The sequence below is a fragment of the Camelus ferus genome, chromosome 34 (genome assembly GCF_009834535.1).
Source record: "Camelus ferus isolate YT-003-E chromosome 34, BCGSAC_Cfer_1.0, whole genome shotgun sequence".
Lineage (NCBI taxonomy): Eukaryota > Metazoa > Chordata > Mammalia > Artiodactyla > Camelidae > Camelus > Camelus ferus.
This window is the reverse complement of record NC_045729.1, coordinates 14,980,488-15,005,466: the sequence shown is the minus strand read 5'-3', so window position 1 is coordinate 15,005,466 and position 24,979 is coordinate 14,980,488. Positions and strand designations below refer to the sequence as shown.

General features: G+C 39.2%; 1 protein-coding gene and 1 non-coding gene across 2 annotated transcripts; both read right to left on the bottom strand.

Annotated features, from left to right (window-relative positions):
• Positions 1 to 9,856: 9,856 nt before the first annotated feature.
• OLR1 (oxidized low density lipoprotein receptor 1) lies at positions 9,857 to 19,536 on the bottom strand. The gene is made up of 6 exons (XM_006192135.3): positions 19,382 to 19,536; positions 17,134 to 17,235; positions 15,451 to 15,696; positions 11,897 to 12,036; positions 11,471 to 11,586; positions 9,857 to 11,205 (listed from the first exon to the last, which is right to left on the bottom strand). The coding sequence occupies exons 1-6, from the start codon at positions 19,455 to 19,457 to the stop codon at positions 11,061 to 11,063; spliced, it is 825 nt and encodes a 274-aa protein (XP_006192197.1). The 5' UTR covers positions 19,458 to 19,536; the 3' UTR covers positions 9,857 to 11,060.
• A 4,021-nt stretch (positions 19,537 to 23,557) lies between these two features.
• On the bottom strand, positions 23,558 to 23,629 carry TRNAA-AGC. Its single transcript has one exon. It is a non-coding gene; the product is annotated as a tRNA-Ala (tRNA).
• Between the last annotated feature and the right edge of the window lie 1,350 nt (positions 23,630 to 24,979).

Below are 24,979 nucleotides of genomic sequence, written 5' to 3'. Positions count from 1 at the left end.
TGTGGCAGAGGCGTTCACTAAGCGTTAAGAAGTTGAGCTTAAGTAGTCCAACCAGATACCCAAAAGCAGGAAATGAAAACTATGCTGTGGTAATTTCCCATTGGTACCTTTAGATCCTGTTTCTGAGACTGAGGAGTCTTAAGAGAATTATAAGATAGCACAAGAGATGGCTAGATACCTGTGAAGAAGCTCATTGACTAACAGGTGGAAACCCACAGGTAGGTGTATGAAGGATGCCTGAGGTACATTGTTGTAACAACAGAGGAAACAAATCTCTGAGATTTGTTAGAGGTCAAGAACACAAAGAAGTAAACTTTTTGTTCAACAACTGCTATGAACTAAGTATTGTCCACTGCACGTGTTTTCTCACACAATCTCAGTTTTCCAACACGTCTTTGAGGTGGCTATTATTGGCCTGATTTTCAAATGACAAAAATGACACAGAGAAATTTGACCCCCTTGCTCAGTTTTAAGAAGCTAATAAAAATTTTGAAGCAAGGAATCAAACCAAAGTCTACCTTTTCATATGTTGAACTGTTGTCAGCAGTAGCGTTTGTTCCCAGAATGAAATCTCAAAAATAATATCCTTCCCCAAAAAGTATCTATTTGGGTAAGTTTACTAGAATGAGCGTCACACCAGGAAAAGGAAACACAGGAGATCCTGAGGCACAGGTCCAATGTGACTTTTTGGAAATTTGATATAAATAAATGAATAAAGGGAACAAATTATATGAATATGTAGAAATAAATGAATTAAATAGGCGGCAAGATTATTGACAAACTAATCATTCCCTTAAGAACCTTTGTAGAGAAAGAAATTGTAAGTCTTCGGAAGACAGCAGCATTTCAAATAACTTCTCTATTTACGTTCACAAATTTCACCAAAAAAATCCTCAAATTCCACCTCAGATGTGAATGCTAACTTGGGTCTCCTGCTTCCCTCCTTCCCTCCATCCATCCATTAAGCAATTAAATCTCAACTGAACATTAACTATATTCTCAGGATCAAGACGAAATAAATTACTTAAATTGTTTAAGTGTGCCCTGGGCTGGGCAGACCCCCAAAATGGCTCAGCGTCATTCACAACATTCTTTCCAGTGTTAGTCATGCTTACTACAAATGACATGGAATCTTCTCATGGAGTCCTTGAAATTTTTTTAATTAAGCCAAAGTCTCTCTTTATAATGGATAAATCCTTCAGAGTGAAACTGTTCTTCACCATTTTTTCCCCAGTCCATCTTCCCTTTTCTGTTCTGTTCATGGTCTAGTGGTTTCAGCTGGTTACACCACTCACATTTCACATATGACCTTGCTGTCCATCTAACTTGAGCCCTTTCCCTTCCATTGGACTGGGGGGAAGTGTACACAGCGTATATAAACATCACTCTCACATGGCATTTGTGTTTGAAACTTTCCAGTCTCTCCAAGGAAGAAATGATATTTATATGTCATTTTCTTACTGGTGGGTACTTATAACTGTTTCCCTCACTAATCCTTGAGTACCTTGAGCAGTGGTGCACCTAGCATATTTTCAACAGCTCATTTATTCCTTTTTTTTTGCCTCCTTCTCTAAATGACAGATTTTTAGTAATAATCATGAAATGGAATGAATGATAATAATAATAATCAGAAAACAAATGGAAGCAGTGAATTTTTAATTGAATTTTATATATAAAATCATGCCAGTAAAAATTAAAATGTACATATAAATATGTACACTAAAATAAATATTGTACAAACTACTTTTAATTATATGGATAAAAATCTTTTTGATTATATTAATACTGTTTTTGGAAAAGGGAGAAGAAATTTATACCTATATGAAAGTGTGTCACAGTAATAAATAACAATATTACAATTTCTGTTTTGGACCCATACCTTCTCCAAATTGGTCAATAATTTCATCAAGATTAATCTTTTTCACATGTTCATGTTGACTAGACCGTGTACCCTGACACATCAATTGATTTAAAACCACTTTTTGTTTGATTTTGAAAAGTTTCTTCCATTGAAACAACTAACATAAAAATAAGGAAAAGATTTATACATAGAATATGTGTGGCAAAGATTTAGAAAATTCCTATTTCACAGTTATTCTAGAAATTGCAATAGTGTTCGTGTCTTTGTTTCTTCAGGATCAATTTTAGAAGATTTCAAATGTCTCTACAAATTGAAACTTGTGTAAGTACAGATAATAATTACAAATAGTTGCATAGAATGGTAATTGAAATAACTCAACTTCTGTTTCTTTGACTTTATAACGTTTATTTAAAATCTATGGGCAATTCCAAACCATTCCAACTTGTTCCCAAAACCAGATGTCAGTGTAACTGGGAGCTCTGTGAATCAACTTCCATGCAGAATACAATATTTACTAAAGGAAAATTGACACAGACCTGTTAATATGAAATATATAGTTATTATCCAGGAGTCCAGAATAGCAAATTTACTTACATGGTAAAATTTGTTTGTAATCCTAAAATCACCTTGAGTGGCCTGACCACACAGTGGACCATATTTAGATTCAACATATAAATGATATCACATAAGATTCTTCTTTTTGATCACACAAACGCATCAAGTTGTTTCCGTCTCAGGGACTTTGCACCTATACCCTGGCTGATGTGATTTGCCTGGAGAACTTTGCTTGGTGGGATTTTTCGTGGTAATCTGTTCTCATCTTAAGTATCACTCTCTCTGGAAGGTTCCACATCAAGATGATGGCTATTCGTGGATTCCAGTCTATGCCACCCTCTGAGTAGAAACAAGAAGCTGTCCTGCTCCTGGGACCCCTAGACCAGACTTCCAGAGATTTCCCTGACAGGCAGGGTCAGTGCCCCTACTCAGCCCTGAAGCAGCTACAGAAGATCGATCATCACCCCTCTGCTCCCCATAAGATTATGGAAGTAAAATCTGAGGGGGTGGAAAGAGACAGGAGGGAAGAGGGCAGGGCACAACCATTGAAGGAATGACACAGCCGTTGAGGATAAGATGAACTGGTTAGAACCAAGATGGCAGAAGAGTTGACTTCCAGTAGACCTCAAGCCTCATTATACGCTCATTGTGTACATTAGCATGCTAAATGACACACCCACAGTTGCCATGAAAGTTCCCAAGCTGATCATAAAAGGCCAAAAAGTGGATGGGGCCCAATTCCTGGAAATCCCCACCCCTTCCCCAACATAGTTGGAATAATCCTCCTACTTGTTAGCGTATGAAATTACCAAGCCCATAAAAACTAACCCCACACCTCGTGGTCGCTCTCTCTGTTGCCCTCTGAGATGGCCTGCACCCTGTCTATGGTGTGTGCATCTGCTTTAAACGAAACATTCCCACACCTCATGTCTTCTCTCCCTCTCGACTTTTGAGACGTCTGCATTCTGCCTGTGTAATGTGTATCTTCTAAGCTACTCTCCCTTCTGAGTGAGATTGGACCACATTTTGTCTATGGAGTACCTATCTCCCTAAATAAACTTGCCTTCACTTAAAAAAAAAAAAAAAAAAAGATTTAGCAAAATCAGGCAGGAGTGAATGAGGTGATGGTGCCACCTGCTGCTTTGTGCTGCAAACTTCAAGGCAAGTTAGAGGAAGTTCATCTATTTTAAGCACTTAATGAGCAAAACTGAAAATTTCTGCAGGCTGGACCTGACTCATAATAAAAACGTGACTTTTGCTCTGCTATCTATATTTCCTCATTCCTAAAAAATTGTAGTTTCGAGGGGTTACTTTGTCGTGCTCAGGCTCGGATTCCTTCAATAATTACTGCTGATGTTTACTGTACTTTTAATTTTTAGTATCTGCCAGTGTATGATCCGTTCTTGGAGGGCAGGAAACTTGTCTTGTTCATTACAAACTCCCAGCATCTAGAGTACCACTTCACGTGTTAAGAGAATAAATAAAATTGTATATATGTAGCTATCTTTAATTTAATTGTTTTCTTCCAACACAGTAGACTGTAAGTACCCTGAAAATAGAATCTCCATATATTCATTACTGTCTACTCTGTTAGCACTAAGGAAGGAGGCATTTGAGAGAGCATTGTTAGATGAATGAATGAATGTACCCAAAAAAGAGTGAGAAAAATCTCAACTCCACATCTCCTTGTCACAGTAAATTAGAACAACTTGGGGAAAATATCCTGATAGTATTTTGATATTTAAGTTACTGATGTATATGAACAAGTATTTTCAAGTTATATGTCATGCACCCTACATCATTTCCCATACATAACACAAATGCTTAATAGGATGGGCATAATATTTATAAAAAGCTGTTTATTTAATTTTTTTTAATATTTGGGATTTATTGCAATTAAGTAAAAGACTTAGTACTATATAAGCGTATACCAGAAAAGAACTTAGCAAACACAGATGATTTGAAGTTTATGAATGTATTTAGGTAGATTCCTGCTGGCAGGCATGTAGGATGCTTTACTAAACTTGAATTATTTATATTACTACTGGATTGCTTATTCTGTAAGAGTGGAATTATAAATTATCTGTCAGCTGTGCTTTTATTTTATTTTATTTTATTTAGTATTTTTGTTTTGTTTTCTCAGGGGGAGATAATTGGGTTTGTTCATTTATTTTGTAACGGAAGTGCTGGAGATTGAACCCAGGGCCTTGTGCCTGCTAAGCATGTGCTCTCCCACTGAGCGCCCCACCTAGCTGTGCTCTTAATGGAGTAAAAGAACCAAAACAGAGCTGAGGCCTGTGACTGCTCACTGCAGTAGAACATGGACCATTAAGTTTAAATGGCTTCTACCAAAGGCCAATTTAATCATTTTCAAAGCCACTGAGATTTTCTTATGGTCCAGGTACAAGTCAAATGGCTAACAGCCCTACTAAGAATGCTGAGGTTCCCAACTGTACAAATGTGCAGAACCACATACTTCTCTCTCATTTTAAGATTTATCCCCAGGAAATGGGTGGCCCATCAATTGTCTGGTCCACGGCATCTTTTACAGGATAGTACCTCGCACGTCACCGGGCTGAAGGTGACTGATTGTGGAGAGGGAGAGGTGGAGAGGATTTTGGAAGTAAATGTAGCTGCAGAGAAGATACATTTGGAGCCAATAAGACATAAAGATGAGATTTTTAAAAATTTGTTCATTTTACTTGTTAAGATTTAAAAACTCAAACAATAGATTCAGAAAGCATATACATTCTACTCCTATTTCCAAACCAGCACAGTCTAAGTCTGCAAACTACTCTAAGGTAATTCAATATTTGAAATAATATTCACTTAAATACCATTGTGAAAGAAAAATACTGCAAACCATATCAGTAAACAAAGAATGCTGAAGCCATCCAGTCATCAGCGGCTTCCACCACCCCCCAGTGAAGACCAGCCCACAGACCGGCCTCTGCAGCCACTCACAACGGGGCACTTGAAGGGGACTCAGAATAAGAAAGGACAAGATACTGGCCCTAGATAGCTAGGTGCTTGCCAAAGGAATGAATTCAGTGAGCCCAAATGTTTGCTTTCTCCCATATACAGAAAAGCACTAAATTCTTATCTTGAGATGCCTGTTTTTCTTTAGATAACAAGTAAACTTTTATTGTTCCAACTACCTGGTCTTTGCTGTAAAGCTCCTATATATCCTAGCTCCTCCCCTACCTCTGCGGAGCAGTCCCTCAGAGCCATCTGAGAGGCTGTCATCCTGACTCACGCCCTCCCGCCAAATAAAACCTAACTCTAAACTTTTAGGCTGCGCATTTACTTCAGTCGACATCATCTATTCCCTTGCTGACCCAGATGTCCTGCAGGCCCTAATAAACTCAGAAAATCTCTACAAAGAGGAAATGGAAGAAATGCTAAACAATAATTTTATGATTCAGGAAACAAGTGCCAAGTCAGGGAACATTCCTCAATACAGTATTTCAACAACAATAAACAAGAATGCTAAGCAATGCTTACAAACCCAATTAAACCTAAGTTAAGAAGACCTTTAAGTTATTTGGTCAATTTGCTGTAAGGGATTAAGAACCTCCTATCAAAAACAGAAACCCTTGTAGGACCCTATAAAGACAGGGAAAAAATGAGCTAACAGTATAGCTAACATTTCTGAACTCTTACCAAATCCTAGGCGCTACGTGAATTATTATATAAATATTATTCCATTAAATTCTGAAGTGTCCATGAGCTACTAGATATGACAGGAGGGTCTCTGAGTTACTAGTGTTCTTCTAACGTTCAGTTAAAGGAAGCAAGCTAATAAGATGTTAAGTAAGTTTCCTCAGACCACAGAGATAAGAAGATACTGGGATTTGAACTCAGTTCCAATTCAGAGAAATGAACACGCCTCACACAGTAAGTTATTTACATCAGGGGCTAACAGACTTTTTCAGCCAAGGATGAGAGAATAAATATTTTAGACTCTGGGGATCACTTACAGTCTTTGCTGCATGTTTGTTTTAATAACGCTTTCAAAATGTAAAACCCAGTCTTAGCTTTCAGGCGGCACATAAATAAGCTCCTGGCCGAGGCTGTGGTGGTAGCCCTCATGGACACAATAACAAGCATAAGAATATTTACTTGTTTGGGATCCAGAAGCAGTATATAAACAGAGAGATAGTCCCCAAGATAGATCAGATTGCGGCAATTGCCTCCAAATCTAAGGTTTAGGAACAGAAGTTGCCAATGTCTGGACGAACTGGAGTCAGAAATAGTGAAAGTGACTGAGCAATGAATGACTCAGAGCCACTGGCAGCTTGGCGAAGGAAGATAGCTTTGTCATCAACTTTGAAATTTCTGTACCAGACACAGAGGCAAGAAATACATCTTCCAGTCTTGACTAGAATTTTTTCCCCCCCAAGGCATCCTTTCAGCTCAGCGTGTTTCTGTTCTGAGGAATCAGGAGCTCCAACAGAAAGAGAAACTAAAGTACCTAATTACAGAATCCTTCTCTTGGACGTTTGCTTAAAGCCAGGAGGGAGGAGCAAGGACTGGGTTTACCTTCCTACCTGATACAAACCAACAAACAGAAACAGACGATATACATAAAGCAGTTTTCAAAACACTGGGTAACAAACAACAGAGGACAAGGATGCCCAAGAGATGGAAACAGACAAGGTGAGCGCCATGGTTGCCCCAGCTCGCCGTGTTTACAGAGTTCACGGGCCACACATGCATAAGGGGAACTGAGGACGTAAGTGGGAAACTCCCGAAATGAGAAAGACAAAGGCAGCAAGATCTCAGAGGAAAGGACAAGAGGGAGGAGAGCTTCACAGAGAGAGAAGCCAGAGATCCGCAGAGGACCAGCTACAGATCAGAGCGTGTGCGTGGGGGCATCACCAGAGGGACTGGAGACAGAGCCGCCAAAAATGAATACAGGAAGTACCACCCAAGATCACACGGCAGGGAACAGTGCCTTTTCCCAACAGCAAGACTGGGGGAAAAAAATCATCGTTTATTATGGAGTATTTTGGGCAGAATACTCAGAAAATATTTCCTTCATAATGGAGACTAGCTAACCCCAGACTGAGAACTTCTTTGGTACTGCCGGATAATCATAAATGCAATACCCAGGAACATCACGTGGTTTCCTTGTAACTTAAATATCTCTCACAATCAAACTCTGGAATATTTATAGGAACATAAATTATCTAGCATTGACTTAATATAATATCGTCAGTCAATTATACAGTAGATCCCTGAACAGCATGAGTTTGAAATGCCTAAATCCACTCATACACGGATTTTTTCCACTATATCTGTACTATAGTACCACGCCATCCATGGTTGGAGCCAAGGATACAGAGGGCTGATAGAAAGTTATACACGGATGTTCGCCTGCCTGGGGGGCTTGTGCCCCTAACCCCCGCCTTGCTCAAGGCTCAACTCTACTCTAATCAGAAATAAAATCACAGAAAACAACTCAGACAATAGAATCAGGAGGCAGAGACACTAACACAGTTACTACCTTCTTCATATTTTCATCTGTGTAAAAAGCTCCATGGAGACATGGAAGTGTTTTTTTAGGCATACTCCTAGAGGTGAGAACCACAAAGTGTGAGATGAAACATATACCATATGATATTAATGGCAGACACTCGGTGGAAGAGATGAATGGACTTGGCGATATAACAACGGGAACTATCAAAAATGAAACACTCAGACAAGATCATTTTAAAAGAAAAGGAAGGGACCAGGAAAGGGAGGGAGGTAAGAATGGAAGAAAACAGGAAAGGAAGAAGCGTTAAGGCGCTGTGGGGTAACTTCTGGCAGCCCAGTATACATGCAGTTGGAGTCCCTGAGCAGTGTGTGTTGTGTGTGTGTGTGTTTGGGGGTGGGGGGGATATTCTGGCGAGGAGGGGAAAAAACAGATTAATAGCTCAGTAACTTAAAATTTCCAAACTAGATGCAAAAGCAGAGAAATTTCCTTACAAGCAGCTCTTCACTGCAGAAAATGATAAAGGAAGTCCTTCAGAAAAATAAAAATATCACCAACGGGTCTCAATAAATTTAAGAGACTCAAGTCATAAAAGTGTGTTTTCTACCCACAGTGGAATTAAATTGGAAACCTATAGCATAGTGATCTCTGGGAAATCCCCAAAGATTTGGAAACCAAATAACACACTTCTCAATAACCAATGGATCAAAAAACGAAATTAAAAAGAAAATTAGAAAGTGTTTTGAACTGAGTGAATAAAAAAACACAGCATATTAGAATTCGTTCCAAATCACTAAAGAAGTGCTTAAAGGGAAATTCATAGCACTATATGGCTATATTTGAAAAAAAAAAACTCAACAAACTAGCTTCTATCTATAGAAACTAGAAAAAAAGAGCAAATTAAAACATAAGTAGAGGAAAGAAACAGTATCAATTGCAAGGGAGATTAATAACAGAAAATAAAAAAGTAATAGACTTGACTTTTTACAAAAAAAAGTGCATTCAATGAAGCAAAAACCTTCCTCAGAAGAAAAATGAAATTGTTCTTTTAAACTTATAGCCAAACTGATTTTTTTAAAAAAGGAGAAGACACCAAGTAACAACGTCAGGAATGAGAGAAACAGCATCACTACAGACTCCGGAGATATTAAGAGAATAAGAAAATATGAAGAAAAATGTTAGGGCAAAAAAGTTAAACAACGTAGATGAAATGGACAAATTCCTCAAAAGACACCAACTACCAAATCTCATTCAAGAATAAGTCATCTGACTGGCACTGCATCTGTTAAGACACTGACTCTTTAACAGTAAAAATCATTAAAAATCTTGTAAAACAAAGAAAAATCCCATGCCCTGACGACATCAGTGGCAAATTGTTTCAAACATTTAATGAACAAACAGTACCAGTTCTACCCAAAATCTTCCAGAAGGTTGCCCAGAAGGTTGCCATAAAGGAATACTGCTCTGAAAACTAACCCAGAGAAAGCTATTACATGAATAGCAAACTGCCTCCCAGTATCCTTCCTAAACATAGTTGCAAAAACCCTAAGCTAAATTTAGCAGGTCTAAGTGCACTGGATTTAATCATATATTAAATGATAATACGTCCCAAGAACCCAAAGTTGGCTTAGCCTTCTGTAATTATTCAATGTAATTCACCATGTTAAAAACACACAAAAAGAGAAAAACTAAATGACCATCTCAATAGGTATAGAAACTTTTAGACAAATCAATACCTGTTCCTGATAAGACCTCTCAGTATTCTAGGAATAAAAGGGGAATTTCTCACACTGATAAAGATCGTCCATGAAAAAGATACAGTTTACACCATACTTGATGGTGTAACACTGAATGGCTTATTTCCCAGCAAGAACAAAGTAAGGATATGCACCTGCACCACTTTTATTCAACGTTGTACTGGAGGTTCTAGTCTATGAAGTCAGGCAAGGAAAAGAAATTTAAACGTCCAGGAAGGAAAAAAAATTTTATTTGTAGACGACACGGTTAAGTATGTAGAAAGTCCAGTGAAATCCACACACACACAAAATAAAAATTACTAGAAGAAATAAGTGAGTTTATCAAGGTTTCAGGATGTAAGGTTGATATAAAAAAATTTATTATAATTGTATAAACTAGCAAATGACTTTGGAAATAAAAATTACAAATGTTTACATTTGTCTACAGTAGCATGAAAATGTGAAATATATGATGATAATCTAACAAAACATGTGAAACATCTCTGCAGTGAAAATTATGAAACATTGTTTAAAGAAAATAAGAAACATCAAAGTAATGGAGATGTATACCTTGTTCATAAGTTGAACAAATCGGTATTTTTAGGAATTCAGTTTTCCCCCAGTTTATCTATAGATTCAGTGCAATCACATTCAAAGTTTCAAAAGGTTTTTTTTTAGAAATTGACAAGCAAATTCAAAAATCAAGATGGAAATACAAAGACATAGATTAAGTAAAATAACTCTGAAAAAGAACAACATTGAAGAACTACCACTATGTGATTTCAAGATCTATTATAAAACGACAGAACCCAAAAATAGCATGATGGTGTTTTAACAACACATATACACGAATAGATCAAAGGAAAACTGAATAGAGGGTCCAGAGACGGAACCACCCATGTATGGACAATTGTTGACGAAAGTGCAAAGACAATGTAGTGAAAAAAGAATAGACTTTTCAGTAAATGTTGTGGAAACAATTAAACGTCCATAGGCAGAAAAAATAAAAAATAAAAACTTCCATACACCCATACATGACTTACAAAATAACCCAAAATAAATTATAGATTTCTCTATAAAATCTGAAACTACAAAATGTCTAGGGGAAAACATAGGAGAAAATTTTTGTGACCTTGAGTGAAGCAACAAGTTCTTAGAAACAACAACAGAAACATGAAAATGGACTTCAGTGTAGGCTGGCAGGGAGCCTCGGGACGAGATACGTGAACTAACATAGAAAGAAATAGAAAGAAAACTTTTTACATCAAGGTGTCAAGCAGCCGGATCCCCAGTCTCTGCTAAGCAGTTCCTCAGCTAGTAACAACAGTTCTCAGGGCTCCCCTGGTTTGCACTTAAGTGACGAAGTGTAGCTTAAATTCCAGAAGGAAATTCAAAGTTCTTCTCTCCTTTTCTTCCAGAGCCTTCAAACTCACTGTGCTCTCAATAGATTCGCCTTCTTCTGACATATGCTGAATGCAGTTAATATGCAGTTTTCAGCAAAAACAGTTCCCCTTTGTATATATGCACAGGTGCCTGAAGGATACATCTGGGAAAAAGCTCCCTGGATTCTAAACCTGCAGGCGAGGAGAAAAAAAAAAAAATTAGATTTCCTTCCACCTTGTGTCAGGCACTTAGCCTTGTCTTAAAGCTTCTAATTAGTAATAAAAGTGAGCAGGAGAACTCAGAAGGCCTGGATGGGTAAATGGGCAAGTCCCTGTGTGAGAGAACTGGAGAAGGAGACTCAGAAATTCCCTGAGCTTCTCTCCAACAGGAAGAGGACAGTGTGTGGAATGCGGCAGCGACTTCACTCGTGGGTTCAACAGAGAATAGGAAACTTACAAGTGGGGCATCAGAGGAGAGCCGTCCTCCCAGAACCACGAGTTGCTGGGTTTCCTCAGTGACAGCCCTATCCAGAACGGGAAACTGGAATGGGCGGTTGCTTGCTGGATGAATTCCTGTAGGGAGTAACGTTTCTGAGTTGATGACAGCGTCGACGTGGACTTTCTAGATTAGATTCACAAAACGGAAGGACCCGAAGAGATCTTTGACATTCTCTTGATGGTTTTTATAGAAATGTCCACTGGAGCCTAGAGATAGCCCATAGCTTCTCCATCCAAGGTCATGCTGTAACCAGTGGCCAGACTAGGCCTGAAACCAGGTACGTATTCTGATTCTCAAAGAAGTGCTCCTTCACCTAGGGCCTAAACCTGATTTATTTCCCTGTCAGCCAATATTCCAGCCCAACACACATCCATAAAAACTCACCAGATCACCTGTGTTATTAATCTTCAGCAACCGGGCATCCAAAGACAAGCAGTTCTCCTGACTTTTTTCCCAATTAAATGGGCCAGAGGAAAATCGGTAACAGTTTTCTTCGTGCCAGAGCCAGTGCTGGGGACAAGGACCTACGAAGTGTAGTATACCTAATCAGTGAGTTATGCCGGAGTAAAAATATTTCTACAATTCTTAAATCAGTCCATCTCTCAGGACGCTCACCTGCACACCACCTCTTAATTAGCATTAGACCCAAAAAAAACACTTTTTTTTTTTGAAGAAAAAACAAATGAAGCATTCTGATTTTAGAAAACTAAATTAAAAAGCAAAGCTGTTAAAAAGCAGGGCTTGAGCTGGGATACAATTTTAGAATCCGATCTATTTTTTTTAAGTTATATTTGGAATTATGGAAGTGAGAGTTGGGGGGTAATATTTAATAGCTATTCTGCTACCAAAGATATGCTTATATATTTCAGAACTTCAGATCTTTAAATGATGGATTTAGGCTTAAATACTGTGTCTCCTGATTCTGGACATGTACCCATGTGTGACTCTTGAGTACTTAAATTGTGGCTAGTCTCCATTAAGATGTGCTATTAAGTGTAAAATACACACCTGATTTTGAAAACTTAGTATGAAAAAAGAATATAAAATATGCCATTAATAACATTTATATTGATTAGTGTTGAAATAATGTTTCAAGATATTGGGTTAAAGAAAATACGTCACTAAACATAATTTCATGTTTCTTTTTCATTTTTTAATGTAGTTACTAGAAAATTTAATGGTGCATGTGAAACACACACTGTATTTCTTTTGGACAGAGCTGTTCTAGGGAGAACAGTATATTGATGCAAAGAGAGCACCTCAATTTCAATAGGATTTCAGAGAATAGGGAGACGTTTTCAGCAGAAAAATTCTCGGGGAGCCCAAAAATCTCAACTCAGGGCTTAGTCGATAGGCAAAATATGGCAAAGTCTGTGTGTTTACAGGTATTTTAAACAGCCCCGAAATCGTCCTCCTCCTCCTCGCTCTCATCGTCATGTCTTCCGTGTGTTACTAGCACGTGGAATCTCTTTTGTGGGGAACAAAGCTCTTTGGTTCTATGCTGCGACCAAAAATGAAAAATCCAAATCCTTGAGAAAGGCAATGTTTTAATTTCAATTTTCATTGTGGCATAAAGGCATTAGATAATTTCCTAAGAATGGGTTTATCAGAGAGGACAGAGTAGAAGGGCACTGAACTCTGAAAGGAGAAAGTAAATGAGGAAAGGCATACACGAGGCCAGCTTGAAAGCAATGAACACAAGCTTCTTACTTCTTCATTTGCCAAGTGCCGTCCTATTACGTCAAAGGAAAGAATGTATTGGTTAAGAATGTATAAGGAAAGAAAAGTCTGTGCAGTTTTTCCAAGCCATAAAAAGCAAAAAAGACAAATCTCAAAATGTGGTATTCAGACCACCTCTGTTTCTTTTAATTTTTTTTTTTAATGTAACCAAGCACAAAAACCGCTACGTGCCCAAAATGGTTAACAGTAATTTTTGTGTATTAGCTTATTTAATCCTCACAACAATAGTCTGTAGGAGATAGGCTTCATTCATTTTCTTCATTTGAAAAATGGAGAAAATGGGAATTTGAACACGGGCAGTCTAACTGGAGCATCTGTGTGTTTAATCACTGTATCACTCTACCTCTCAAACTCCTGATGGAGTTTGAATTAATTGAGGAAATATTTCTCGGTGCCCCTCAAGACATTCTGATACAGGGTTTGAGGGTAAATGTGGAACTCGCCACTTTTAACAAGCTACGTGGATGATAATTTTGTACGTGGAATGTTGAGAACCACCACTAATTCCAGTGTTCAAATGTCAAGCCTGTTACTGTGAAGATCTCGCATCTTTCCAGCTGGACGACCTCAAGCAAACCATGTATGGTGATTTCTCAGCATCTCTCCTTCTTTATGTTTACACTGAGGACCACGGACTAGTTAGAGAGAAAGATAAAACTCGTCTCAAAGTTGAGAAAACTGGCATATGTTTTCATATGATATTTTATTATTAATGATTTTTGAGAAAATGCTTGATAAAAGGGGGTACTTTTTTTTGGCATCTCTACTAACTAGCCTTGATCTGACACCGTCCAGGAATGGAACACGTTACTTGGCATATCTGCCAGCAAGACATATTGCCTATTATTTTTGATTAGTTGTTCATACTTGGCATCTCTGGGAGATGGTTCTGAAACAGCCATGATGTAGATTTAATCCCATGTGCCTGATAAAAACAAAATCATTTTACAGCCGCACCTGTGAAATAAGCCAATGGCTGGTATGTACCTATGTCTGCTTATATAAACACTCCTAGCCTTGATATGTTAGCCTCCTTCTTTTAAGCCTTCTTTGAGGCGATGTATTATTTTATTTCCTCAGTAGCTCTTGCCTTCAAGAGATTCAATACATAGTTGACGCTTGCTAAAAATTAATTTGCCTAAAAATTTCAGCTAACTTTGGAAATTTAAATAACCTTGTACCCATTAGAGGGATTTATAAAGGCAAAACTATACAAAACTATTTATTGCTTTATTACCATTTAACTTATCTGGGTTTCAATTTTTTCACCTAGTAAATAAAAGGTGGCTATCTAGAAACGATTATTATATAATCTTTATTTAAAGAAACCACATGGTTGAGATCAAGTGAATTGTGCAAGCAGGAAGCTGGAGAAATCTCTGTTTATGATTGGCGGTCAGTTCCAATGCCAAGAATACGGCGCTCTTGCAATGTACCTGTACCTTTGAACGTAACTCCATCTCATACATTTAACTCTCCCCATGACTGAAAGCACATATCTGCTGTAATTATGGACTGTAGAGAACTAAATAATACAAATTACTTCTGTAATAATATCAGAGTTCACATCATCGTTTACTTGTTACAGCTGTGACGATTTCTACCTGCCTCCTAGAGTCTGAGTTCATTTCATCACCTAAAATCAACTCATAGACACTAACTTCCTGGGCCCCTCAGATTTTCGTCTGATTTGAAGCATCTACTCAACACTTACAAGCTTAGCCTACTTTTATTCATTCAAGTTAAATTGATGCAGTACGCTTTAAGAAACAGTGCCACAGAATAAAGCCAATGAAGAGGAAAGGGGTCCCTGGAACACGGGAGACCCCTTAGGAAAAGAAATCAATGATTAAGACACACTGGAATGGAAAAAGATGAGAATCTGTGCAAAGGGTAAGGATGGGAGGGTTCTTCCAGAAAAAAAATCTCAAAGCTAGAATATTAAAAAGAGGAGGCTCTTGTGAGGAAGGAACATTTAAATCCACCAATACGTGCGGTTAATTGAATCAGATTATCTCAAGAATTTGGCATAGGGTAGGGTGAGGATGACGAAAAAAGGATTTCAGTGTAAAATATGATGAATGGACAATGGTACATGTATGATTCTGCCAATTTTGTGTTTAGAGACATTTCCAAAAAAAGGTTAAGATTTACCAAGAAGCTTCCACCACCTCTCTCTACCCCTCCCTCCCTCATACCTGAAAAGTTTGCTGCCTGTTTTAGAGCTTCTTGGAGATTCATTTTCCGTTGTTGAAGTTCCGTTAGTTTCTTGGATTTTTCATCCAGCTTATGGGCAAGGATTTCTACCATTTCTCTGAGCTCCTTCTGTGACTCCTCGGAGAATTTTTCTGCCTGGCGCTGGGCTGAAATCTGTCCCTCCAGGATATCTTCCTGGTGAGTAAGGTTTGCTTGCTGTTGCTTTAGGAGATCAGACACCTGGGATACTAAGCCATAACTGAATTAAGACTCCATTTCCAATCCCCAACAAAAGTGCCTCCACTGGAGTTTGAGGAAATCAAAGAATCAAATCAAACCATCTTCTTTGGCAATAAACTACTGCAAAATGACCCAAATTGGCTTAGAAATTAAGGATTTGGAAGTTCTTTGATATTCCTGAAATATTTTTTTAACATTGGAAACAATCACAGATACTTGTGATTTAGGGGAAAAAAGGATTTTCCTTGCTATTGATGGTCACACACAAGTTAAAAGGAGTCACAAGAAAAATTTTATATCCAGTAGCGTAAATACAATACAGACAATCTAAGGGAGACCCCAGCCAGACTCAGTGACTATTCGTAGGCGTTGTCACTAATGATTTACCTTATTTGTGCCTTAATTCTGCTTTCATCTCTCTATACTTCCAGACTTCCTAATTTTACTCAAAAACTGTGACACTTACCCCATTTTTGAGAAACCCTCCCACCGGAATATTTTAAGCTACTGTGTCACAAGAGTCTGAAAACATTTTTTGAGTTTTAGTTTGTTATTTTTGGATTTATTTTTAGGAAGTGTGGACATGGAAGGAAGGTTGTGAAATCAAGCAGGCAACAAATGGTAAGGGTCCAGTGTCTCGGTTCTGGAAGTTTGATGGTTCAGTGCATAGTAGATCCCCTGACATGAAAGCCAGATTTGACCCTGTTGCAAAGGGGTCAGAGCCTCAGAAGAGTCTTCTAAATCACCACCACTGAGTCAAGGGCTCTCCTCCCAATCATTAGAAAGGGCTTTACAGATTGAAAGTGTTCATAGATTGAAAAAAGTATGTAGTTTGCGACCCTAAATTGAGAAACAAATCAAAGACCTTAATAACCTGGACTCTAGAAGCCTACATAACTCAGATCTACCACCTAAATACATAGGTGGGTTAGATGGATGACTGGCACCATTTTCTTTCCATTTCTTATCCTCTTAACATCTCCTCCTTCCTAAATTGGCCATATTATAAGTTTAAAGAATGTTTTCTTTTATTTATGAAGGCTGCGCTTCTGGCTTCTTAACTTTAAATTGGGACTTAATCATCTCTATTAACACTCAACATTAAATGAAGTTTCTTTTACTTTGGGGTCCCTCAGATGATCTTAGGGACTAGTAACTTCAAATTATTTTCTTCCTCATTATTCTGGAAGGCAAACAGGCTCTCTCCAGGAAGTTATGAAAACAAAACCAAACAAAAACCTACTATTCATAATCTTCACCCCATGCACGTCTCAATCTCTCTGAGGGAAGAGCAAAATACACCCATTCATCTTCCACTCACTCTAAAAACAGTTTGCCTACAATGTATCGAAATCAGGACTGTTTACAGTTGCTATGCAACAAGCTTATAAAACGTGTACACGCTCTCATTTGTTCCTCCGTCTTTTCCCTGCTTCAGCACTTACGTTGTATTATCAGCATTATAACGGTCACCAGTAACCCCAGGCACAGGGTCCCCAGAGTCAAAGCCACAGGGCGCCACCTCCGAGAGGAAAGATAATGAATACCTAGAGTGACAGGGATAGAATCAGAAAGACAAAAATGATGGGGGCAAGCGATCAAACAATTCTTTGGACCCTGTCTGTACCTGGCGTTTTGCAGTAGTTGCCTCTAGTCCTCCCAATGGCTCTGCAAGTAATTCATTACCCACATTTACAGATGAGACATATGGATGGTTAAAGAAGTCAAGCAATTTACCCGTGGTCACACAACTGACGAAATTCAGGAGCCAGGATTCCATACCATATATTTGATTCTAAATTTCTGATTCTAAAGCTTCTGCTTTGTCCTCTCTCCCCACAATGAGTCTCCTCAGTCCAGCTTGGTTGGATTAACTTCCTCTACAGGACAGAGAGGCTGATGTTTTTTAACACAGACACACAACCATAGCAGGACCCTGGGGGGCCTTCCTGGGACAGACCCCTCCCCCATATCCTCTGCTGTAGCTCCTCTCTGAAGGACCCAGAAAATAGCATCTCATGCATATTTCCCGAGTTTTTCAGATGCTAAAAACCACCACCAAAGGGAAGAAATTAACTACTTGAAGATTGTGAGCACATGGCCCCCAGACCTTCTGGCATCTTGGGATTGCTGATGTTGACCACCCTGTTCCCTCAGCATCAACCAATCAGAGAATTGTGCACAAGCTGATCATGTATCTGCCACCCCCTCCCTCACCTGGCCTTTAAATATGCTTTGCTGAAATCCTTAGAGGAGTTCAGGTTTTCTTGGGCGTGAGCCACCTGTCCCCCTCGCTCAGCCCTGCAATAAACCTTTCTGTGCTCCACACTCCAATGTTTCGGTTTATTTGGCCTCACTGTGCACAGGGCACATGAACTCGCGTTCAGCAACACACACAGTTATAAGTAATGTACCACAAATTGATGTCAGACACCAAGCAAATAAAACCTCTGGTCAGTTAATCGCCTGAGATAGCCTCAAAGAACTAAGACACAGTTTTGTTCTGTTCAATTTTTATTCCACTAAAGTTACCTTGAAGTTGGAGTCAGTGACCAAGGAAAAACAGGAATGAAACCTCAGTATTCATTTGATTCATATTAACATCATGTCCTACACTCATACCGGCTGTAGCCCTCTTGTTACAAGAGACAAATTCCCCATTATTACAAAAATGAATAAATAATGTAGCTCACAGATGTATGGATATCTGATTACGTGTCCCACCACTTAAAAAGCACAGATATTACTGGTTCCAGAGGAAAACATTCATGTAATGGATTTGGACTCCTCACCTTGTAAGATAAGCAAGTAAGGCACTGCTAATGTTATCCTTTATGTGCAAATAAGGAAACTGAACATTGAGTGACTTGCCTGAGATCACACAGATGTTAAGCTCCAAACATAGGTCTTGAATCCAATCAGTAGCTACATGATTTGGAACATCACACTCACAAAAGTTCCGGTGTGAGTGTGTCATGATCCAAATCAATCAAAGCTCAAATATAGTCACAGAGCTCTCATGTATCAAACGCACTTCTATTGGACTCAACAGATGATACAAACAAAATAGAAATTTTTGACAGGAAGGAATATGGTTCATCCTCTGATTGGAAAGTTACTAAGCTTCTAGAATGTGTGTGGCAAGTTGGCAGAAAAGAAGTTGAAGATAGTTTTGTGTCTTGCAAATAATTGCCCAATCCTTGCCTTAGGGGAAAATATCTGAGCACATCTTTCAATCAACATTTCCCTCTGGTCAATATTTATTCCATATTCTAAGAGAGCAGTCCTCGCTCTGCAACTTACTAGCTGCATAAAACTGAATAATTTAGTTAATCCTCATGATCCCCAGACAGTCCTCTATGAAAGGGAGGTAACAGTAGCCCTAATCTCAAGGTGTGAAGATTTAGAGATGTAATGCATGTAAAATGAATATCATAGAGCAAGCCTGTTGCCAGCGTTCAGTAGAAGTTAGTCATCATTCTCCACAACATCCTCATTCAGATCAAGTTCGTTTATTCATCACATCACCTCTGTTATCACCATCATATCTGACTTGTTTTCCTTTTAAGTAAATGTGATTAGCTCTTTAATGTCTTCCTATACTTGGATGTTTTAGTCCTCTAATCCTGTATCCAATTAGTTTACATTTTTAAGCTAATCCTGCCCTTGTACACATTTATCCACCCCTGGTACCTTTAGCTTTTTCTCCATTTGGCTTCTGATCAGGTTGATCCTTCATGGTCTTGCTCTTGAGGTCTTCAAAAGTCATTACCAAATCTATTCCAAGAATGAGCGAGTGAAGCGGTCAAGGACTTCTACAAAGTAAAAATGCGTGAGTTCCTGCTGGAGTGTTTAAATAGCTCCTGCTGTCCAACAGAATGACCCAATCATTGGTAGGAGGAAGGAGAGGCTTTGCTTCATACTGGGAAGTTGGCTGACGCAAATTCTTGAGTTATGTCTATTGCAGGAGGGAGGAAAGTGGTGATTTGGATAGCGTTTCAGGATATTTCACTAAGTAATTTATGAAAGGGAAAACTGTATTTTCCATAAGCATTAGAGGAGAGGAATTTGTACCTAGGCTTCAGATAAGGAAATTGAAATTCAAAAGTGTAAGTCACGCTAAATTTGTGGAAGAGTGTGCATTTAGCCCAGATTATTTGAGTCCATATCCATATTTGTTTATTTCACTGTAGCGGACTAGCTCTATACTGTGTCTTTCATAAGTCTCACATTTTCCTTTTTAATTTGGACTTTTTTCATCAGCAATAGTAGTAATACTCAGCACAGCTGAATTGCCCATCAAAGAATATGTTTTATACATGATTGACTTGAGGCACGAAGACTCTTCGGTGGGATCCCAGTAAAGATCCTTTACATATGCATTGGTAGAATTCTCACCTATTTGTCTCTCACAACCTCCTAACCAGATAAGAAATGTCTCATTGCTGTTTATACTTTTAAAAAAATCCTTATTTTTAAAGGTATCTTCTATAGTAGTTATGGGCAAAATCACATGATATCTGATATTTGTTTCAAACTACAACAGGGAAAACTAAAAGGAAGGGGATACATAAAAGAAGATTGGAGAAAAATATAAATAAATAAAATATCTAGGAAACTATTAGGAAAAATCACCAATACTGACAGCCTAAATTTTTTTTATTCTCTTTTCCTGTGCAGAGTATCTGAGACCAAACTGAAGAAAGTTTATCTATCACTTAAAGGTTTATTCTATGACAGTTCACAGAAGAAAGCTCAGCACATAGCAAATACACTCTAGTCAAATCAACTTGTAATGAATCAATGTTACTTACTTTTATCACTCAAGCCCCATCTCACCTCCCTTGATTGTGAGGAAGAAAGACTAGAAACATTACAGCATTCACCATGGTGACTTTCCCATAAATAGAATCTCAGGAAATTATTTGAATGATGAATTAATAGATACTAAAATGCTACCACAGGGAAGAGGACACCGTATCATTTTCCACAGTGACACAGCGATTTTGGATGCCATCAGTATTCTAGTGGATTACGACGAGACATACAGGTACACTCACTCATGAAATGGGCATGACACATGTTTCTTGTGAGCTCATCACATCCTAGTAACCTTTTATGGGTTGTCCTGGGAAGAAGTGTCTCCGGTGGATATGTGTGAGTTTACAGTTAAAATACCCAAAGAAACACAGGATCAGAAAGAAAGAGCTATATTCTTTAGGGAAGTCCCAAGATGCAGCTAGATGTCTCAGATTTCTGCTCTTCACCTCCACCCTTCACCCACGAGGCCCAGGAAAGCATGATCACCCATTGTCCTTGGGGTCAACACTCACAGGAAGCTCACGGAGGAGTCCAGGGCCTGGGGAGGGGGAGGGGGAGGGGCGGCGTGCTCTACAAATTCTGCACTCCCTTCAAAAACAATTCCTTTTTTTCTTTAAAAAATCCTCTCAAAATCTATAAGTTGGATTGCCATCATCATTTTTTTTAATTTTGTATACTCTAACAGTGCACTGCATTGATGTTCAATTCAATTAACATTTTTCCATCAACATTTTTCCATCTCGCCAACTAAATTATATGCCCTTTAAAAGTAAGCTCCTTCTATTAAGAGATTCCCATTCTTTTCTACCACCCTAGCATACCAGATATTGTGCAATAGTCTGCAAACTAATTTCTCCTGACAGTTAACGCTTGAGATTCTTAACTAGGACAACATCACCAACTGGATTTTTAAACTACAAAGACATTTAAGGAAAATCTATCTCAGTTCTTTTATTTTGAGAAAGTGGAACTAAAGTCCCCTTCCACCAAGATTTAAGTGGTTTACTGAATATCTCTTTTCTATCTGATGCTAGACAAGAACTCAGCTCCCTGGTCTTTCAATTATACCAGATGATAAAAGACATAGGTGACTTCTTCTTGCTGCTATTATAAATGCAATATGACTCTCTCTCAAAGGATTCAGAGACAGACTTTTCAGATCACCAAGGCAGAGGATACTCAGTTTGTAGGAGACGTTAAACATAGTGTGGAGTAAAGCACAGCCACACCAGCGTCATCCTCAAATCTTTTCCTGACATCCTTCCAACCAGAAGTTCACATGGAGGAGCCACAGCATGGAGAATGTCAAATGAGACCTGTCACTGTCTTCTGGGTGATTTAGCCCCTCAGTGTGGCCATTTTTTTGCTTTCCCTTTTCAAGCCTGTTAGAAACAAGTAGGTTCCTCTTTTTTTTTTTTTTTTATTGTAGTAAAACTTATGTAACATAAATTATTTTTTTTTACCATTTTAGCCATTTTTAAGTGCACAGTTTAGTGGCATTAAGCACATTCACCTTGTTGTGCAACTGGCACCACTATCCATTTCCATAACTTTTTCATCTTCTTCAACTGAAACTCTGTATCCGTTAAACAATAACCCCTGTGACTACTGTGATGGTTGATTTTATGTGTCATCTTGAGTGGCTCACAGCGGGCCTGGATGTTTGGTGAAACATTCTTCCAGTGTTTCTGCAAGGGGGTTTTCGTATGAGATTCACATCTTAATCAGTAGAGTAAGGCAGATTTCTCTCCACAATGGGAGTGGGCCTCGTCCAATCAGTTGAAGACCTGTGTAGACAAAAAGACTGATTTCCTCCAAAAAAAAAAATTCTCCAGCAGACAACCTTTGGACCAGAACTGCACCATTGACTCTCCTACACCTTAAGCCTAGAGATTTGGACTTGTCAACCTCCATAATTATATAAGTCAGTTTCTTATAATAAATCTCTTCCTCTACATATACAAATTCTACTGGTTTCATTTCTCTGGAAAACCTGATTAATACAACTCCCAATTCCTTCCCTCTTCCAGTTCCTGGAAGCAACTATCCTACTTTCTGTCTTGATGAATTTGACTCCTCTAGGAAGCCTACAGTATTTGTCCTTTTGTGTCTGACTTGTTTCATTTAGCATAATGTCTTTAAGGTCCATCCACATGGTAGCATGAATCATAATTTCCTTTCCTTTCAAAGCTGAATAATATTCTACTGTATGTGTATGCCACATTTTGTTTATCTATTTCTTCATTGGTGAACATTTGGGTTTTTCCTGCTTTTGAAAGGTCCGTGGGGATAATTTCCATAATCTTTATGGGGCAGAGAGCTGGACAGACTTGACAGACCTTAAGTGGTTCTCATTATCCCTGCCTCCTGATGTTCATGCCCTTGTGTGTTCTCCACCCCCTGAGTGTGGGCGGGACCTATGGCGTGGAGTGCAGCGAAGGTAATGTCATGTATATGGGTTACAGAAGGTATAGTGCCTACGTCATTAAGGTTTCTCTCTGTTCTCCTCTCTCTCTGCCTGAACTTAAACAAGCAAGCATGACTCCTATAGTCACAGAAAAATGGATTCTGCCTAAGGGAGTTTACAAGTGATTCCTTCCCTAGTTAAGCCTTCAGATGAGAACACAATCCAGTAGACACCTTGACTGTAGTCTTGTGAGACCCTAAACAGAGGACACACACTTCTGACCCATAGATACTGTGAGATAATAAATGTGTGTTGTTTTACATTACTGCTTAATTTATGGCAGTGTGTTGCATGGTATATAAAACTGATGATCCTGTGATAATCTTAACCCTCTCGTTTTGTTAAACTTTCTTAAATCTAATCCTTTTACTGACTTTCAGTGACTCTGAGGTTGACGTTGGACCCTTAGTCTGCTGCCTTGGTTCATAATATATCAACGCTATAGTTGACGTCTTCCGGGTGGAGCTCCCACTAGTTGCAAGAGAGAACTGGTTTCTCCTGCCACATTATTTATTTCTGGTTGGGGTTTGTTTTTTATGTTTTTTGTTTTTGGGGGGTTTTTTTGCTTTTTTTTTTTTAAATGGAGGTGCTGGGGATTGAACCCAGGACCTTGTGCATGCTAAGCACACACTCTACCACTGAGCTATACCCCCCCCCCATATTATCTATTTCTGAAGACACGGCTGTGGCCAAACTCACTGCTCAGCTCTTTATAGCTCACTCTTGATGACTCGGGCTAATACTAGTCCTAGAGCCCGTCTCACTGGGGCAAGGGAGGCAGGGAACCCACAGAGGTCACCTGGCTAGACAAGGTCAAAAGGAGAACAACCACAGGAGCCAGCAATGAGTAATTGTTTAGCCGCACTCGCTGCAGCCTCTGTACAACACTTCCCCGCAGCACAGGTGAAAGGCCTGTGTACAGCACCCTCCATTGGTTCCGCTCCACGGCCTGAACAGCCTGGTGTAAGCTAATGATTCACGAGCGTCGGGAACCCCAACAGGACCGCGCGGGGCTGTAACAAGATCATTCCCCTTTCCCTTGGCCCCCCGCCCTTCCAGTGTGCACCTCCTTCCGTCTTCCCACCTGAATCCTCTTTCCGCTCACACCCATCTCCACACGGAGGCTTCGATAGGGACTGAGCTCGGAGTTAAAATTGCCAGAAGGCGTAGAATCACTTCCATTAGGATCAACCAGACGTTCTGTTTCTCCAGGGAATAATCCGGTGGGGACAGGGGTGGGGGGAGGGGAAGTGGTGGTAGTCATTCTAAGAAAGAAAAAGTAACAAGAAGGTCATTAACAGAATCCTATTTTGTTCAAACCTGCTAAGAAGCCAGAGGGCAAAAAAGATGGTAATCACATGGCAGGAAAGTGCACCGGGGAGAAAAAGTCATGTTCACAGGCAAACCTGTTCATGCAGGTGAAGGCTGGCGTGCTTTGGGGAAGAGAGGTCAGGAGAGCAATGAGGGGGATATTCAAGACCTGGAATTCTAGGATTGCTGAAACACAGTCATGGTAACAGTAGACATGAGAGGCGGGAGGACATCAGTCACCCAGCATATTGAAGATAAAAGTCATCGGTAAAGCTGAGTGGAAGGCGGGGAAGGTATGGCTCAGTGGTAGGGCGCATACTTAGCATGCGTGAGGTCATGGGTTCCATCCCCAGTAGCTCTGTTTAAAAAGTAAGTAAACCTAATTACCTCCCCACTCCAAAAACAAAAAAAAAGTGGAAAAAAATTGAGTGGAAATCAAGACAATCTTAGTTAACACTCACAAATATATCAGGACTATCCAATGCACTCATACACATTAACATGTTTAACGTCTGTAAGGGTACGAAGAAACAGTCTTATTATTATTCCCCCAATTTATATAGGATGAAACGGAACCAACAGAGAGATGTAATAACTCTCCCAAGACCCCACAACTGGTAAGTGACAAAGTAAGTGTTTAGTCACCGACAGCCCAGCTGGATTCTTAGCCGTGAGGCCCTTGTGCCTCGCTG

Bases quoted from the DNA above. Each gene is read 5' to 3' on its own strand.
- OLR1 (XM_006192135.3), bottom strand. From the start codon at position 19,457: ATGACTTTTGAAGACCTCAAGAGCAAGACCATGAAGGATCAACCTGAT. The intron at 17,236-19,381 runs GTACCAGGGGTG...CTGTCACTCTAG, and splicing joins AAATGGAGAAAAAGCTAAAG to GTATTCATTATCTTTCCTCT. The intron at 12,037-15,450 runs GTATGAGGGAGG...TACACTTCGTAG, and splicing joins ACAGGCAGCAAACTTTTCAG to GTCCTTGTCCCCAGCACTGG.